Source organism: Bombina bombina, chromosome 8, assembly GCF_027579735.1.
Source record: "Bombina bombina isolate aBomBom1 chromosome 8, aBomBom1.pri, whole genome shotgun sequence".
Taxonomy (NCBI): Eukaryota; Metazoa; Chordata; class Amphibia; order Anura; family Bombinatoridae; genus Bombina; species Bombina bombina.
The window spans coordinates 41,528,553-41,545,188 of NC_069506.1; the positions used below are offsets into that span (position 1 = coordinate 41,528,553).

General features: G+C 34.6%; 1 protein-coding gene across 1 annotated transcript in view; it reads right to left on the reverse strand.

Moving 5' to 3' along the window:
* ARHGEF16 (Rho guanine nucleotide exchange factor 16) overlaps positions 1–16,636 on the reverse strand; it is a 206,553-nt gene that overhangs the window by 51,162 nt on the left and 138,755 nt on the right. The window contains exons 5-6 of the mRNA XM_053690341.1: positions 6,693–6,749; positions 5,193–5,353 (exon numbers count right to left, since the gene is read on the reverse strand). Coding sequence (XP_053546316.1) covers positions 5,193–5,353; positions 6,693–6,749 — 218 coding nt within the window. The remainder of the gene's footprint in view (positions 1–5,192; positions 5,354–6,692; positions 6,750–16,636) is intronic.

Consider the following 16,636-nt stretch of genomic DNA (forward strand, 5'->3'; position numbering starts at 1 on the left):
GAGGAGAGAAAGAGAGAGGAGAGAAAGAGAGAGAGAAGAGAAAGAGAGAGAGAAGAGAAAGAGAGAGAGAAGAGAAAGAGAGAAGAGAGAGAAGAGAGAGAGAGAGAGAAAGAGAGAGAGAGAAAGAGAGAGAGAAGGAGAGAGAGAAAGAGAGAGAGAGAGAGAGAGAGAGAGAGAGAAAGAGAGAGAGAGAGAGAGAGAGAGACAGACAGAGAGAGAGAGAGCTCTGTTTTATTTTTATTTTTGTGAACTTGTTTTGGTGAATTTGTTTTCTAAAAGTGCCAGTGCAATTTGGGGTTAGACTTATATAAAAGTAATACATTCTGGGTTCTAGGTTAAATCTGTTTAAAGACTGTGTTGTATGAGTGATTTCATGGGTATAACATCGTTTTCTAATGGACATAATACCTTTTTCTTTATTTAATGGTATTTTTCTTTATGTGTATGTATATTGCTAAATTTTCCAAATAAAAAGCTTTAAAAAACAACAACAAATAAAACAAAACATAAAACATTTTTCTTACACAATTTAGATCAATTTTAAACAACTTTCCAAATTACTTCTATGATCAGATTTTCTTCATTCTCTTGGTAGAAGTACTGCACTACTAGGAGCTAGCTGAAAGCCAATGAAAAGAGGCATATGTGTGCAGCCACCAATCAGCAGCCTCTTAGCCTACCTAGGTATACTTTTCCACAAAGGATGCAAAGAGAAAGAAAATTAGATAATAGAAGTAAACTAGAAATAAATTGTATGCTTTATCTGAATCATTCAAGAAATAATTTTCATGTCCCTTTAAATCTGACTTAGTTTGTCTATTTATGATTAATCTAAACCTAGTTCTTATTTTACATACTATCACTTTCCATGAGTTACACAAAGTACAAACTCATCATCGATTTAATTAGGTTTATTTTGTTGTGCATACATTATTACATATTGTACCATGATCATGACTTTTCCTATTTTTAAAGGGACATTAAATCTATCTTGCTTTTAGTTTAAAATTGTGTTATCTTCCACTGTCCCTAGAGAGGCCAAAAAGCAAACTCTGTAACCTTTGCAAAATTCTACAACTTGTCTATACCAGTTATGTGTTTGGTAGGTTACAGATTTTTTTTTTTTTTGTCTCTTTAGGGGGCGTGGCAAAAACACAGTATTTGCATAAAAGCATAGGGCGTTTAAAGGGCCATGATACTCAAATGTTGAAACACTTGAAAGTGATGCAGCATAGCTGTAAAAAGCTGACTAGAAAAATATCAGCTGAACATCTCTATGTAATAAAGGAAGATATTTTACCTCACAATGTCCTAAGTATTCACATCCTATTTTGTAAAGGACTTTAAGCAGCAAATCAGTATGTCTGTCCCGGGACAGCTAGGGAGCTTACGTGCACACTCATCTTATTTCCCTATTCAGTTTAAGGAAGTTTACTATGAAATCTCATGAGAGTTAAAGGGACAGTAAACACCAGAATTTTTGTGGTTTAAAAAAGATATATAATCCCTTTATTACCCATTCCTCAATTTTGAATAACCAACACAGTTATATTAATACACTTTTCACCTCTGTGATTACCTTGTATCTAAGCCTCTGCAAACTGCACCCTTATTTCAGTTCTTTTGACAGACTTGCATTTTTAGCCAATCATTGCTGACTCCTAGGAGCTTCACGTGCCTGAGCTCAATGTTATCTATATAAAACACATGAACTAACGCCCTCTAGTGGTGAAAAACTGTCAAAATGCTTTCAGATTAGAGGCAGTCTTCAAGGTCTAAGAAATTAGCACATGAATCTCCTAGATTTAGCTTTCAACTAATACCAAGAGAACAAAGCAAAATTGGTAATAAAAGTAAATTGGAAAGTTGTTTAAAATTACATGCCCTATTTAAAATCATGAAAGATTTTTTTTTACTTTACTGTCCCTTTAAGTGAAATCTCATGAGATCACAGTAAAAGAGTTCATGACCTCAGCACTGTTGATGCTGATTGGCTGCTGTTCATTTCTTCATTTTTTATAATTTTTTTACGTGCAGCTGAGCATAACTTTTTACACAGCACTTACTCTGCTGAGCTGAGGAAATTGTGAAGTAAAATATCTTCCTTTTTTACATAGAGATGCTCAGATGATATTTTCCTGTTACAGTTATACTGCATCAGTTTCAAGTGATTTAGCATATGCATATTATGTCCCTTTAATGTTAAATAATAAATAAATGCTAGATTTAATTATGTATTCAAAGCAAAGATTATTAGCCTGAGAATAACTTGCAGTTTTTTTTTTTTTTTAAATGAATGCAGTTATTTAAATATTAAAAATATAAGTGTAAAGGTTTGGTTTCTAAAAAGTACTTTTGTTTCCATAAAGCAATGGGTTCCGTAATTTTGAAACCTAGGCTTCTCCTTATCTATCTCCTTTGCTGAGGTTAATTAGGGACATGTATAAAACAAGCAATAAATGGTCCATACTGTGCAAACAATGACTGTGTGGAATATGATACTCCTCCTAAAGGGTATTCAATTGTCTGCAAACAGCTCCTTTATTTTGTTATTTGAAATAGCTGCTATTAACCACAGAAACCACAACCTATACTGAAAATATGAATAACAAATGTATTCTCTGAAGAAAAGCTATGTAAACATGATCCAATAGCACTGTGTGTGTGTGTGGCTGGAAGGAGAGGGGGGGGGGGGGAGAAGAAAGATTTTGGTATCTGAAATAGCTGGTTGTGCTCATTATACCCTCCAGCCATAAGCATAGCATTTCAATACCTAATGTGTGTTTAAATGTGTGTTTAGAAATAGATAAGATTAGCAAGTCTGCTTTACCTGCAGGCTCAGCCCACTTGTATTGTTCTTCAGAACAACAGGTAACATGAAGGAACAATTGTCCATACATGTAATACCCTGCGGTAGGTATCACAAGTCATCTGGAACACATTAAAGGGACAGTGTACCCTACATTTTTCTCCCTTTTGTTTCCAATGATCCATTTTACCTGCTGGATTGTATTAAATTAATTACAAATACCTCCTTTTAATTTATTTCAGCAATTGAAATAGGCTAAAAATAAACTGTGTAAATATAGCCAGCAGAAGAAATAACAATCCCAGTAGGAGAGTTAAGTAATATTTTTTTGGTTTACAGACAGAGATAATATCAAGAATCAGGTGTGTGTACAGAAAGTGATCAAACAAGGACATCTGGTTTCAAAGAACAATATCAGCTATTTCATAAACATATATAAACACAAAGAAGCAATTTCTTATACATTTTAAACTCTGCAGCTGGTATAACAAGTGATAAGAAACACATTAAAGGGACGGTCAACACCAGAATTTTTGTTGTTTAAAAAGATAAATAATCCCTTTATTACCCATTCCCCCGTTTTGCATAACCAACACTGTTTTATTAATACACTTTTTACTTCTGTGACTAACTTGTATCTAAGCATCTTCTGACCGCCCCTAATCACATGACTTTTAGTTATTATCTATTGACTTGCATTTTAGCCAATTAGTGCAGTGTCTGCCACGAGCGTGATCACAATGCTATCTATATGGCCTACAAGAGCTAGCTCTCCTCTGCTGTGAAAAGTAAATAAAATAGAGGCGGCCTTCAAGGGCTTAGAAATGATCATATGAGCCTTCCTAGGTTTGCTTTCAACTAGAATACCAAGAGAACAAAGCAAAATTGTTGATAAAAGTAAATTGGAAAGTTGTTTAAAATGACATGCCCTATTTGAAAAATGAAAGTTTTTTTGGACTTGACTGTCCCTTTAACATAAAAACAATTTTATAGTACAGTTTCACTTGAAAGTAACTAACAGGGTTTACCCTCAGCCACTGTTTGCACAGTTCAGTGTTTGGACAATTTATTGCCTGTTTCATATCTGTGTACTCTATAAAAGAGATTAGATAAGGGAAAATCTAGGTTTCAACATAGTGGTGCCCATTACTTTATAGACATTCAGCAGAACTGGAATGCCCTCATTTATTCAGTATTTAATTGAAGGAAAAGGGAACAAAATAAAGAAGTAAATATATTGCAAGTTTTTTATACACATAATTTAAAGTGAATGTAAACTTTAATGAGAAAGTACCCGGTTTTTAAACATACTCTTTAAAACAGGGGCACTTTCATTTATTAAACTTTACATTTAAGTGTTTTGTTTTTTTAAATACTTACCTTTTTCCTTATGACAGTGGATCGGCAATCCTAATCCCGGTAGCTCCTGCCGTACTTGGTACAGCAATGACAAATCCGGCTTCCTGCAATCATTGCATACACCCCAAGATGTCCAGTTCGTGAGGCCACACAATGATTGGAGGAAGCCGGATTCATCATCGATATGCTAAGTACAGAGGAGCTGCGGGCGGAGAATTGCCGGTCTGCCGTCATAAGAAAAAAAGTATTTTAAAAAAAAAAAAATGAAATGTAAAGTTTAATGAATGAAAGTGCCCCTGTTTTTATGAGTATTTTTAAAAACCAGGCACTTTATCATTAAACTTTACATTAACTTTAATATTACAGTTTCAAACTGTCCCTTTAAGTAACAATGAAAGCATACAGTTTGTATACAAACAGCATAACAAAATCAGTGATCTGTCTTTACGAAAATGGGAGAGAGAAGAAAAAGCTGTTCAAATAAAATGAAAAATTGGATGCATGCCCATGGACTAAACAGTAAATAAAAAACTCTAGCATAATGTCTCCATTGATATAAATGAAATGTCAAAGCTTGGAAGTTCTGTTTTGCACATATTCCTATTTACTGTGTTTTTTCCCCATTTTGTTTAGACAGAAGTTTAAATGGATTCCTTTATCAGACTAATACTTTTATTGTGCTCTCATCTCTCTAGAGTTGTGACTGCGAGGGACGGATCCTTTTAGGAATAAAGCCACTTCCTCTCTGAATCACATTCTTCCTTACTGACCTATGTTTCCCATAGAACATATATATGGGAGATATATATATATATATATATATATATATATATATATATATATATATATATATATATATATATATATATATATATATCCAAAGATACTGATCTGTTTGAGGCTGTAAACTGATTGTTCTATAAGTGAAAAATCACATATAGAAAAACACACAAGCATCAAACTCAATTGATTGGTTTGTTGTCCATTAATTTTGTTATTCCATAGCTATCCAAAGACTCATTACCTTTTGCTGACCTCTAGGATGTCCACTATGTTTGAAAATAGGTGATGTCGTTCTGTCACAGTAATTGTCTGTTTTAATTCTTCAGACTTCTGGAAGAAACGGACGAGGATATCCAGGCTGTGTTGATAGGAGAACTCTGAAGTAATTATCTCAAATATTGCCTGTAGAATAGGAAAGCAGTGATCAAACTGCTATAAATGGCGCAACCCGCACCGCAATATTTACATCTTAAAGGGATGGTAAACTCTGTATATATTTAATTTAATATTGCTATTGTTGCATTACATTCAATTTACACACACAAACTCATGTAATCGTATCTATGTAAAAACACTTGCAAATCTTTGTTTAATAGCTCCGTCTAATGCCGTCTTTATCCTTCCCCCTGTGACGTCACATCGATTGTTTATAATATTTAAACAATCAGTCGACAGGGTTACTTCTATGCAACCAAATTTACGCAAGCGCAGTATTGCATTCTTTGCAGCATACGGTCAACCAATCAGGAGCGTCAAAAAGCGATGATGAAATTGCACGTTCATGTTTATTCAGCGCATGCGCTTTGGCTATTATTTTACACACGGCTCTCCAAAGTAAACATTGAATCGTGTAATATTGTCAAACGATTCATTGTTTATTTGGAACAGTGCCAGTAAGTATGTAACTGCATTTAATTTTAAATTTTACTTCAGACTAACACAAGTAAACATTAAATCTCGTGACTCAATGTTTACTTGGTATACGTCATTTTCTCCAATGCGCATGCGTTTTAAATCACAGAGTCGGGAGCACGCAAATTGTCGGACATGTAAAGAGGGTGGAGAATAGGTAAGACTGGAGTTTATTACGAACATTAAATGAGAGGGGCGGAGCGAGGCAGCGCAACAATGGATTGAATAAAGAGCTAAATTTTGCTATTACATATAAACTTTTAAAATGGATAATGCGTTTTTATATATTTAGTAATAACGAATACAATTATGGAACTTAGCAATAGCAGAGTTTACCATCACTTTAACTCTGAAAAACAATCATGATAAGCAGGCACTTAATGGGATAAAAAGGTCAAAACTGAACTGCATGGGTGCATTTAAATGTTAAATAAAAGCATTTTGAAGTATATTTCTATTGGCAAAATAATGCTGCTTGTAAAAGTGATTGGGTTTTCAGAGGCATACATGCATATGCTATGAATGCCCAGTGCAGAAGCATTCAAATACCCAAGTATGTTTTTTTTCTTAAAGTAAATTAGATAAAAATAAATGGGAAAGTTATTTAAAAGTGCATACTCTATCTGAAGTTAAAAAACAAATTGAGTTTTATGTCCCTTTAATGAACATATATATTTAAAAAATTTTATTTAGTTTACTTATATAAAATCAAACAAGTAAAACATATTTTGAAAACATTATTAACAGTATCATTTTATTAAAAAACAAAACAAATGATGTATACAAATGATTGTAAATCACAATGAATATATTCATAGAATATTTTTACCTCTTGACGTTTACGTTCTTCAGGTGAAATCCTCTCCAGAATTCCAGATTCTTGTACCTATGAGTAAAGAATTAAATATTTTTTTATTTACATTGACACCCCCCTATATATTGGCTTTAATATAATATTCAGTGACATAAGACCAATGACTTTTGTTTCTAAAGCCTAAAACTTTTTTGTAATGAACACCCAGTTGCATCAGTTAATGTCCTTTCTAACAGAATGTTTGAGTGGAATATATTTTAATATGGTTTAAAGGTACGGTTAAAGGACCACTGAACCCCAATTTTTTCTTTTGTGATTCAGATAGAGCATGAAACTTTAAGCAACTTTCTAATTTACTCCTATTATCAAATTTTCTTCATTCTCTTGGTATCTTTATTTGAAATGCAAGAATGTAAGTTTAGATGCCGGCCCATTTTTGGTGAACAACCTGGGTTGTCCTTGCTGATTGGTGGATACATTCATCCACCAATAAAAAAGTGCTGTCCAGAGTGCTGAAGCTAAAAAAAAGCTTAGATGCCTTCTTTTTCAGATAAAGATACCAAGAGAACGAAGAAAAATGTTAATAGGAGTAAAATTAGAAAGTTGCTTAAAATTGCATGCTCTATCTGAACTTCGAAAGAAAAAATTGGGGTTCAGTGGCCCTTTAAAGGGACATTGTACGATAGATTTTTCTTTGCATAAATGTTTTGTTGATGATTTTATATAGCCCATCTGTATAAGTTTTGCTTATTAATTTTCAGACTCTTAACCGAGTCCAAAAGTATCAGATGTAGACTGATGTCTACAGATTCCTGCTTGCTCCTGTTTGTGTAATGGGTCTTTTCATATGCAGGGGAGTGTTTGTTCTTCCTGTTTCCCCAGCCCCTTTCACTGTGTGTCCCAGCCTAACCTCATCAACAGTGCTTAACTGGGTGCTTCTAAGTACATTTTTAATGCTGGATTTTTATATCAGTATCTGTGCATATTCTTTATAGTAGTGCATATTACATTCAGTTATATGAAAATTGGTGTACACTGTCCCTTTAAGTAAAAATGTAACTTTCATTATTCTAATAGAACATGCCACTTTAAACAACTTTCTGATTTTTATTACCAAACCTGCTTCCTTCGTATGGTATCATGTGCACACTTAATCAGGAACAGCACTGCACTGCTGGGAGCTAGCTGGTGATTGGTGGGTGCACATATTTGCCCCTCCTGTCACTCGCTCACCAGATGTTTTCAGCTAGCTCCAATGGCTGCTCCTGAGACTACCCTTCAACAAAGGATACCAAGAGAAGTTAGCAAATAAATAGTTACATTATGACTTCACTGTCCCTTTAACATAGATCCCTAATCATTTGGACACCCTGCCCTCACTAACTGACATTTAATGGTATGGTATTTGTAATTAAAACCTACAATGCAGCCGGAAAAAAAAAATGTTGAGCAGAATTCCCAGACCTAACTAGTTAAAGGCACATGAAACCCAAGATTTTTCTTTCATGATTCAGATAGAGAATACAATTTTAAACAACTTTCCAGTTTATGTCTATTATCAGATTTGCTTCATTCTCTTGGTATTCTTTGTTGAAGAAGCAGCAATGTAGTACTCGTAGCTAACTAAACGCATTGGGCGAGCAAATGACAACTGGCATATACGTGCATTCACCAATCAGAAGCTAGCTCCCAGTAGTGTATTGCTGCTGAGCATACCTAGGTATTCTTTTCAACAAAGGATATCATGTGAAGAAAGCAAACGGATAAAAGAAGTACATTGAAAAATAGTTTACAATTGCATGCTTTTTTTTCTGCATTATGCCCTTTTAAAAATGTCCTCTATTGAAGTAAATGTTAATTTAAATAGTATTTACTTTTTTAAAGTACACTGTAAAATTGTTTTTATATTACTGTATTTTCAATGACTTGTTATACCAGCTGCAGAGTATAAAATGTATGAAAAATTGCATTTTCAGGTTTATTTGTGTATATGAAGTAGCTGGTTTTCTGCTTTTAAACCACAGCCTATTACAATGGGTTGAGCTTATTATACACTCATTTTTTCTTTGCATAAATGTTTTGTGGATGATCTATTTATATAGCCCATAAAGTTTTTTTTTTTTTTTTAAATGTATAGTTTTGCTTATTTTTAAATAACATTGCTCTGATTTTCAGACTCCTAACCAAGCCCCAAAGTTTTAGGAGAATACCGTCAGCTACCTTCTCCAGCTTGCTCCTGTTTGTGTAAAGGGTCTTTTCATATGCAAAAGAAGAGGGAGGGGGAGTCTCATTTCCCACTTGCAGTTGGCTTTCCAGCTGCCTTTTCAACAGAGCTAAAGTGAGAGCTTCTAAGTTTTTAAACAGTTTTATACTGGATTTTTATATATATCATATCTCATTATGTTATCATTTTGTTTACACACACTTGCTTCATTATCTTATGTTTGTCTGGAAAACTAAAGCTCAATACTTAGAGAGAACAATGGAGAATTATCATTTTATTACTTAAACTACCCTGCACATCACTGAGAGTGTAATTTCTTCTGCTGGCTGTGTTTACTTAGGCTATTCAATAGCCGAGACTCCAGTATCACAACTTTCAGTATAGGTTGGGAAACCACACGCTAAATAAGCTATTTCAAAGGCCAAAATAGGGGTAAAGGAGCTACTTGTAAACAATTTAATTACACTCCAGCAGGCAAAATGGATCATTGGAAACAATTTAAATGTTATTTTTTGGGGGGGTGAACTGTCCCTTTAATTAATTTACTTTTGGTGCAGTCATTGCCATGTGTGTTTTTTTACACTATGCAGCACATGCTTATTATTTGTCTATTGCACATTTCAGGAGCCTAAGGACTGAGGTATTTGATGATATTGTTATAAAAGATAAATGTGTAATGTTTTTTTTTTTTTGGGGGGGGGGGATATGGTCTTTTAAATTCACACCTGTGGCCATTCCTGCAACCAACAAATGGGGGCAATTCTAGTATGTAGGCGGAATTATGTGTTAAAAGTGGTTGTTCTATGGGCAGAATTAAGTGGCCATAGGGCATTACTGAATGTAAGGGCAGGAGGGCCGCTATAAAGTCATGATAGGGGTCACTGATGTAAGTCCCAGGCCCAGACTGCCTGCTAGACAAGTGAATTGAGTAACCCGGGCCAGGAACCCCAAATTTCTCTAAGATGTGTACGTGTGCACAGGCAAACCTTAATTTTAAAAAGTACAGTTTGATTTTTACTGTGCACAGCCTCTGCTATTTCAGATGCGGGTGGGAAATCTTGCTGCCGGTAAAATCAAACTGTGGGTAAAGCAATGTTAATGCACAGCGTGAGAGGGAAACACGCAGGGATACGGGGGGGGCAAACAAGTTCTAAACATACCGGGGCTAAAAAAGTTTTAGAAATACTGTAATAGTCAAAAGAATATCATAGAAGACCTTACAAAAAAAGCTGGAAACGGACAGATTTCGAGCTTGATTTTTTTTTAGGTTGTAAACTTTAGTACCGGGTAGAAAAAAAAAATAATTATAATTTGAAATATTTTAAAACAAATATTTTGAATACAGTTGGTCTTCAATGCAGTACTTAAAGGACCAGTGAACACATTAGATTTGCATAATCAACAAATGCATGAAAAAAGACAATGCAATAGCACTTGATCTAAACTTCAAATGAGTAGTAGATTTTTTGTCTGACAAATTTCAATTATGTCTATGTCCACTCCCCCTATATCATGTGACAGCCATCAGCCAATCACAAATGCATATATTCTATGAATTATTGCACATGCTCAGTAGCAGCTGGGGACTCAAAAAGTGTAAATATAACAAGACTGTGCACATTGAGTTAATGGAAGTAAATTGATAATTAATATTATGTATTTTCCACTTGCATTTCTGTTTAGTAAAGGATATAAAATTTTCCAACTTAGAAACAGGTTTTTTTTTCTTTTGCTCATTTCTATTTTAATATGCATTATGATTTTTTTTTTAAGAAACTCAAGTTGTTTTACATGTAACAAATTAAATGTGATGTATTATATGTATATAATATGAATGATATTTTAATATACAAAACAAATATTTTTTTATTTTATTATAAAAAAAATTTTTTTGGGGGGGTACAAACGTTATTGCATGTAACAAAGTACATGTGGTTTATATAACGGCAATCCATATGTTTAATTTATTTTTCTAATATAATATGTATTCTAGAAAACAGTTTCTCCCATAGTCTCCTTACAACTGATTAAATTGCATATGCAAAAGTAAAAAATAATCTCTTTTTAGTTTGTTTTCAAAATGCACATCCATTTAAATCAGGGTGGATAAAAATACCTTTTTTTGTAGTTCTCAAAACTATGAATTTGTGTCTGCAGAAATGACATGACCCTTCTTTACAGCAAGACCTTAAAAGGACAGTATAAACCAATTTGTATATAAATGCATGTGATAGACACTACTATAAAGAGGAATATGCACAGATACTGATCTAAAAATCCAGCATAAAACCTTTTAAAAACTTACTTAGAAGCTCCAAGTTTAGCACTGTTGGCCATATTAGTCTGGGACACCCACCGAAAGTGGCTGGGTAAACAAAAAGATTAGACCCCCTCCCCCCTCCCTGCATATAAAAGACTGATAACAAACAGGAGCCAGCAGTAGTCTGTATACACGTGTATACATCTGGCACTGTGGGGCTTGGTTAGGAGTCTGAAAATCAACACAAATTTCTTTAAAAAAAAAAGCAAAACTATAAATTTTTATAAAAATATTACCAGATGGGCTGTATAAATGGATCATCTACAAAACATTAATGCAATGAAAAATCTAGTGTATGTATTCATGTAATCATGAAAGATAACTTTAAGGTTTCAGATAGAGCATACAATAAACCATTTGCTAAAAATGTTTCAAATGCATTTGCAGTTGCACCTTACATGGGGACAACTGGGCAGCAGTACTGCAATACAACAGAAAACACATTCAAACTAAACAGCTGTGACTTATAGAAAGTTATTGTTTTTTGCCATTCCAAGCTGCATTCCTTCGCTGATCTTTCAAACATTTTTCAGTAGTTTTGCATATAAGCACAATTGTTTTATAGCTTAATAAAATAGAAATAGAGCTTACAGTTTTAAAATATTAAAGTACAACTAAAATATGGACATTATAATGTTTATTTATGATAGAAATTATTGAGTTTAAAATGTTATTTTTAAAGGGACAGTCAACACCAGAATTTTTGTTGTTTTAAAAGATAGATAATCCTTTAAATTCCCCAGTTTTGCATAACCAACACAGTTATAATTATACACGCTTTTTACCTCTGTAATTAACTTGTATCTAAGCCTCAGCAGACTGCCCCCTTATTTCAGTTCTTTTGACAGACTTGCATTTTAGCCAATCAGAGCTGTCTCCATGGTAAATTCACATGCATGAGCTCAATGTTATCTATATGAAACACGTGAACTATTGCCCTCTAGTGGTGAAAAACTATCAAAATGCATTTAGAATAGAGGCGGCCTTCAAGGTCTAAGAAATTAGCATACGAACCCCTCCTAGGTTTAGCTTTCAACTAAGAATACCAAGAGAACAAAGCAAAATAGGTGATAAAAGTAAATTGGAAAGTTGTTTAAAATTTCATGCCCTATTTGAAACATGAAAGTTTTTTTTGGACTTGACTGTCCCTTTAATAACATATAATAATACAATTATATGAAATTGTTCATTTCTGTCTGAATTGGTTAAAGGATTCCAAAACTTTCTAATTTTTTGCACCAACAGACCACAAATATGAAATTTAGCATGTATAAATATTATAACATACCTATTTGCTGCTTGTAACGAAGCTTCTAAACTTGAGAATAATTCATTTTTATTTTCGGGTATTAAATCACATCAGACAACCCTCAAATATGGGAGGCGCTCGATCCAACAAACTTACCAATAGAAATTTAAATTTTTGTATCTCATTATTTAGCGTTCTTCTGACCATGCGCATGCACATATCGATTTGTCTACCCACGCATGAGCATATGCGTAAAATGACTCCTTATTTACCCAAACAATTTACCCATAGATTATGCTGGCCTGAATGTTTTCCTGCGGTGAGTTATCGATGTGGATTGGTGGATTAAAAGTTATTGCCGGTTGGTGGGTTCGGAAATCAATAAAAATTCATAACTAAAAAACGGTTAATATATCAAGCGCTATTGTAATTACAAAATGCACATATTTATAGTGATCTGGCTATTGGAGGCAATTGTTTTGTGGGTTTTGTGTCCCTTTAAATAACACATTAGGTAGTCATTATCAATTTTTAAAGAATATTGTACTGTAAACATTCTCCTATCTAATGTGTTACTAATGAACCATTTATCTGCTGACGTGTATTAAACTGTTAATGTAACTTTATTTTGTCATTTGAAATACTTATTTTTGCTTGTTGAAATCCTCATCTATACTGAAAATTCCAATACTGCAGTATTGGCTATAGAAAAGCTATATACACACACACAAACACAAACACAAACACACACACACACACACACACAAGTGGTAGCAGCAGAAATCAACTTGTCAGTGGAGGGTGGGAGAGAGAAAGAGAGCCCAGTTCTTGCTCCTGAATACAAATAATTTATTAATTGCTTGCCTGTGTACACTGCACATTTAATTTCATTTGGCCACAATGTCAAACTTTCACATTGGCTGTGTACATTTTAGTAGTGTGAAAAGGCAGTTTCTTATAGATTTTGTGTGGGAATTTAACCAGATTTTCCGGATATTGTTTACTTAATTGAGTCACCATACAAAGTTTGCTCCAATGGAAAAATATGGATATGAAAGGGTTACAGCCAAAAGATAAACACATATTTTCAAAGCAATTATATGCTGTTATTTTGATAACAAAATTTGATGCTTTGCATTCCAGGGACATATCTTTTGGAAAGCTATAAGTGAGCACCTGCATATTTCAAGCACTCACTGTGCAACATGTAAGGGGGTCAGAGTTCTGAATACCAGGAATGCATTCTAGCCATTCAGGAAAAGAGTAGAAAACATACCGCCCAGATTCATATTTTAGGAAAAGCGTGCAAATTAAAGAACTATAATAGTTGAAAAATAATATGGTCTAATTTGTTAGAGCACATATTGTAAGAATATCACTACTGTATGTTCAACCCATTGCAAACAGGGTTAAACACATAGTAGAAATACTGCTTGGGAGCTGCAGAGCACTGCTGGTTCCACAACTCTGTGTAACTAGCACTGACTGGATCAGTGGCAGCTTCCACTTGGTACCAGCAGTGGTCTGGGAGTCGTGAGCGGTACTTCTACTGTGTGTTTAACCCCTTGCAAGAGGTTAAACAAACAGTAGTGCTGGGTCATTAGTCTTAAAATGACATGCTCTAACAAATGAAAACATTTTTATACTATTATGGCATGGCCCTTTAATAATGAAAGGACATTGCATCCTTTTTTTCTCTGTGTATAATTAAAGGACCAGTAAACACAGTAGATTTGCATAATCAACAAATGCAAGATAACAAGACAATGCAATATCACTCACTCTCAACTTCAAATGAGTAGTAGATTTTTTTCTAACAAATTTCAAGGATATGTAAATTTCCACTCCCCCTGTACCATGTGATAGCAATCAGCCAATGTCAAATGCATACACGTATAGTCTGTGTATTCTTGCACATGCTCAGTAGGAGCTGGTGACTAAAAAAGTGTAAATATAAAAGACTGTGCACATTTTTTTTAATGGAAGTAAATTGGAAAGTTGTTCAAAATTATATGCTGTATTTGAATCATGAAAATTGTATTTGACCTGAGTGTCCCTTTAAACCTTATATGGAGAAAGTTATTTTTAGCTTCATTTCTCTTTAAGATTTTTGTCTATTCTTTGAAAAAATTCTGGGCTTAATTTGACCCACAGGGTGCCACAAATACATTACTAAAAATCTAAGAATATGACAAACTCTTCACTTCTTATATAGTACTAATTTGACTTGTAAAACACACACTAAAACAAATTTCAGCCACACACAGTATGTAGAACTCCCTTGGATTAAAGGTTGCTTCCCACGGACAGCACTTACAATCTGTAACTCCTACGCATTCATTCTAGCTGGCCTCTTGCTCCAAGAAATTCACAGTACAAAGTAAAGCAATCGTTCATTAACAGTGTACACAACACAATATCTTTTATCATCAGAAGAAAACGTGTAAGTTCAGTTTACCATATAAATTATATTTAGACATATTTAACTGTCAAGCTATTTAAAAGTAAAATAAAATAGAAAGACATACAAGTAGTTTGGTGTCCGTTTATTACATTGAAATAGAACAACATTTATGATTCCAAAGTCTAAACCAACAGTCTCTCTCACCATTTGCAAAATTATATTTAACTGGAATATTTCTCTTCACAGCATGGAATAATATACCCTGTACCCGACAACAAAGTCTTAAAAGGAGAAATTAAAAAAGCTAGATGTAAAAATAGAGATAATTGTATTAAAGGACCAGTAAATAAAGTAGATTTACATAATCAACAGATGCATGATAAATAGACAATGCAATAGCTCAGTCTGATCTTCAAATAAGTAGTAGATTTTTTTTGGACAAATTTCAAAGTTATGTCTATTTAACCTCCCCCTGTATCATGTGACAGCCACCAGCCAATCACAAATACATATATGTAGATTCTGTGAATTCTTGCACATGCTCAGTAGGAACTGGTGACTCAAAACGTGTACGTATAAAAAGAATGTGCAGATTTTGTTAAAGGGAGTAAATTAGATTTAGCAAACCAATTGGTGATTACTTATAGTTGGCTTGAAAATATTACTTAAATAGTAAATGATAGTAATAAATAAAACAACCAGGGACGTGAGGCCTACAAATTCATTAGGGAGGTAACAGGCCAGCAGTTGCTACAGGCAGGTAGTTCCAAGAGGTAGTATAACCAACTAACAGGCCAGTGGGCACTTAGGTAGGTACCAGGCCAGCAGGTAACAGGCCAACAGGAGCTACGATAAGGTAACAGGCCAACAGGAGCTATAATCAGGTAACAGGAGCTATAATCAGGTAACAGGCCAACAGGAGCTATAATCAGGTAACAGGAGCTATAATCAGGTAACAGGAGCTATAATCAGGTAACAGGCCAACAGGAGGTATAATCAGGTAACAGGAGCTATAATCAGGTAACAGGCCAACAGGGACTATAATCGGGTAGCAGGCCAACAGGGACTATAATCAGGTAACAGGAGCTATAATCAGGTAACAGGCCAACAGGGACTATAATCGGGTAGCAGGCCAACAGGGACTATAATCGGGTAGCAGGCCAACAGGGACTATAATCAGGTAACAGGAGCTATAATCAGGTAACAGGCCAACAGGGACTATAATCGGGTAGCAGGCCAACAGGGACTATAATCAGGTAACAGGAGCTATAATCAGGTAGCAGGCCAACAGGGACTATAATCAGGTAACAGGAGCTATAATCAGGTAACAGGCCAACAGGGACTATAATCGGGTAGCAGGCCAACAGGGACTATAATCGGGTAGCAGGCCAACAGGGACTATAATAAGGTAACAGGCCAACAGGGACTATAATCAGGTAGCAGGCCAACAGGGACTATAATCAGGTAGCAAGCCAACAGGGACTATAATCAGGTAGCAGGCCAACAGGGACTATAATCAGGTAGCAGGCCAACAGGGACTATAATCAGGTAGCAGGCCAACAGGGACTATAATCAGGTAGCAGGCCAACAGGGACTATAATCAGGTAGCAGGCCAACAGGGACTATAATCAGGTAAGAGGCCAACAGGGACTATAATCAGGTAACAGGCCAACAGGGGCTATAATCAGGTAACAGGCCAACAGGAGCTATAATCAGGTAACAGGCCAACAGGAGCTATAATCAGGTAACAGGCGCTATAATC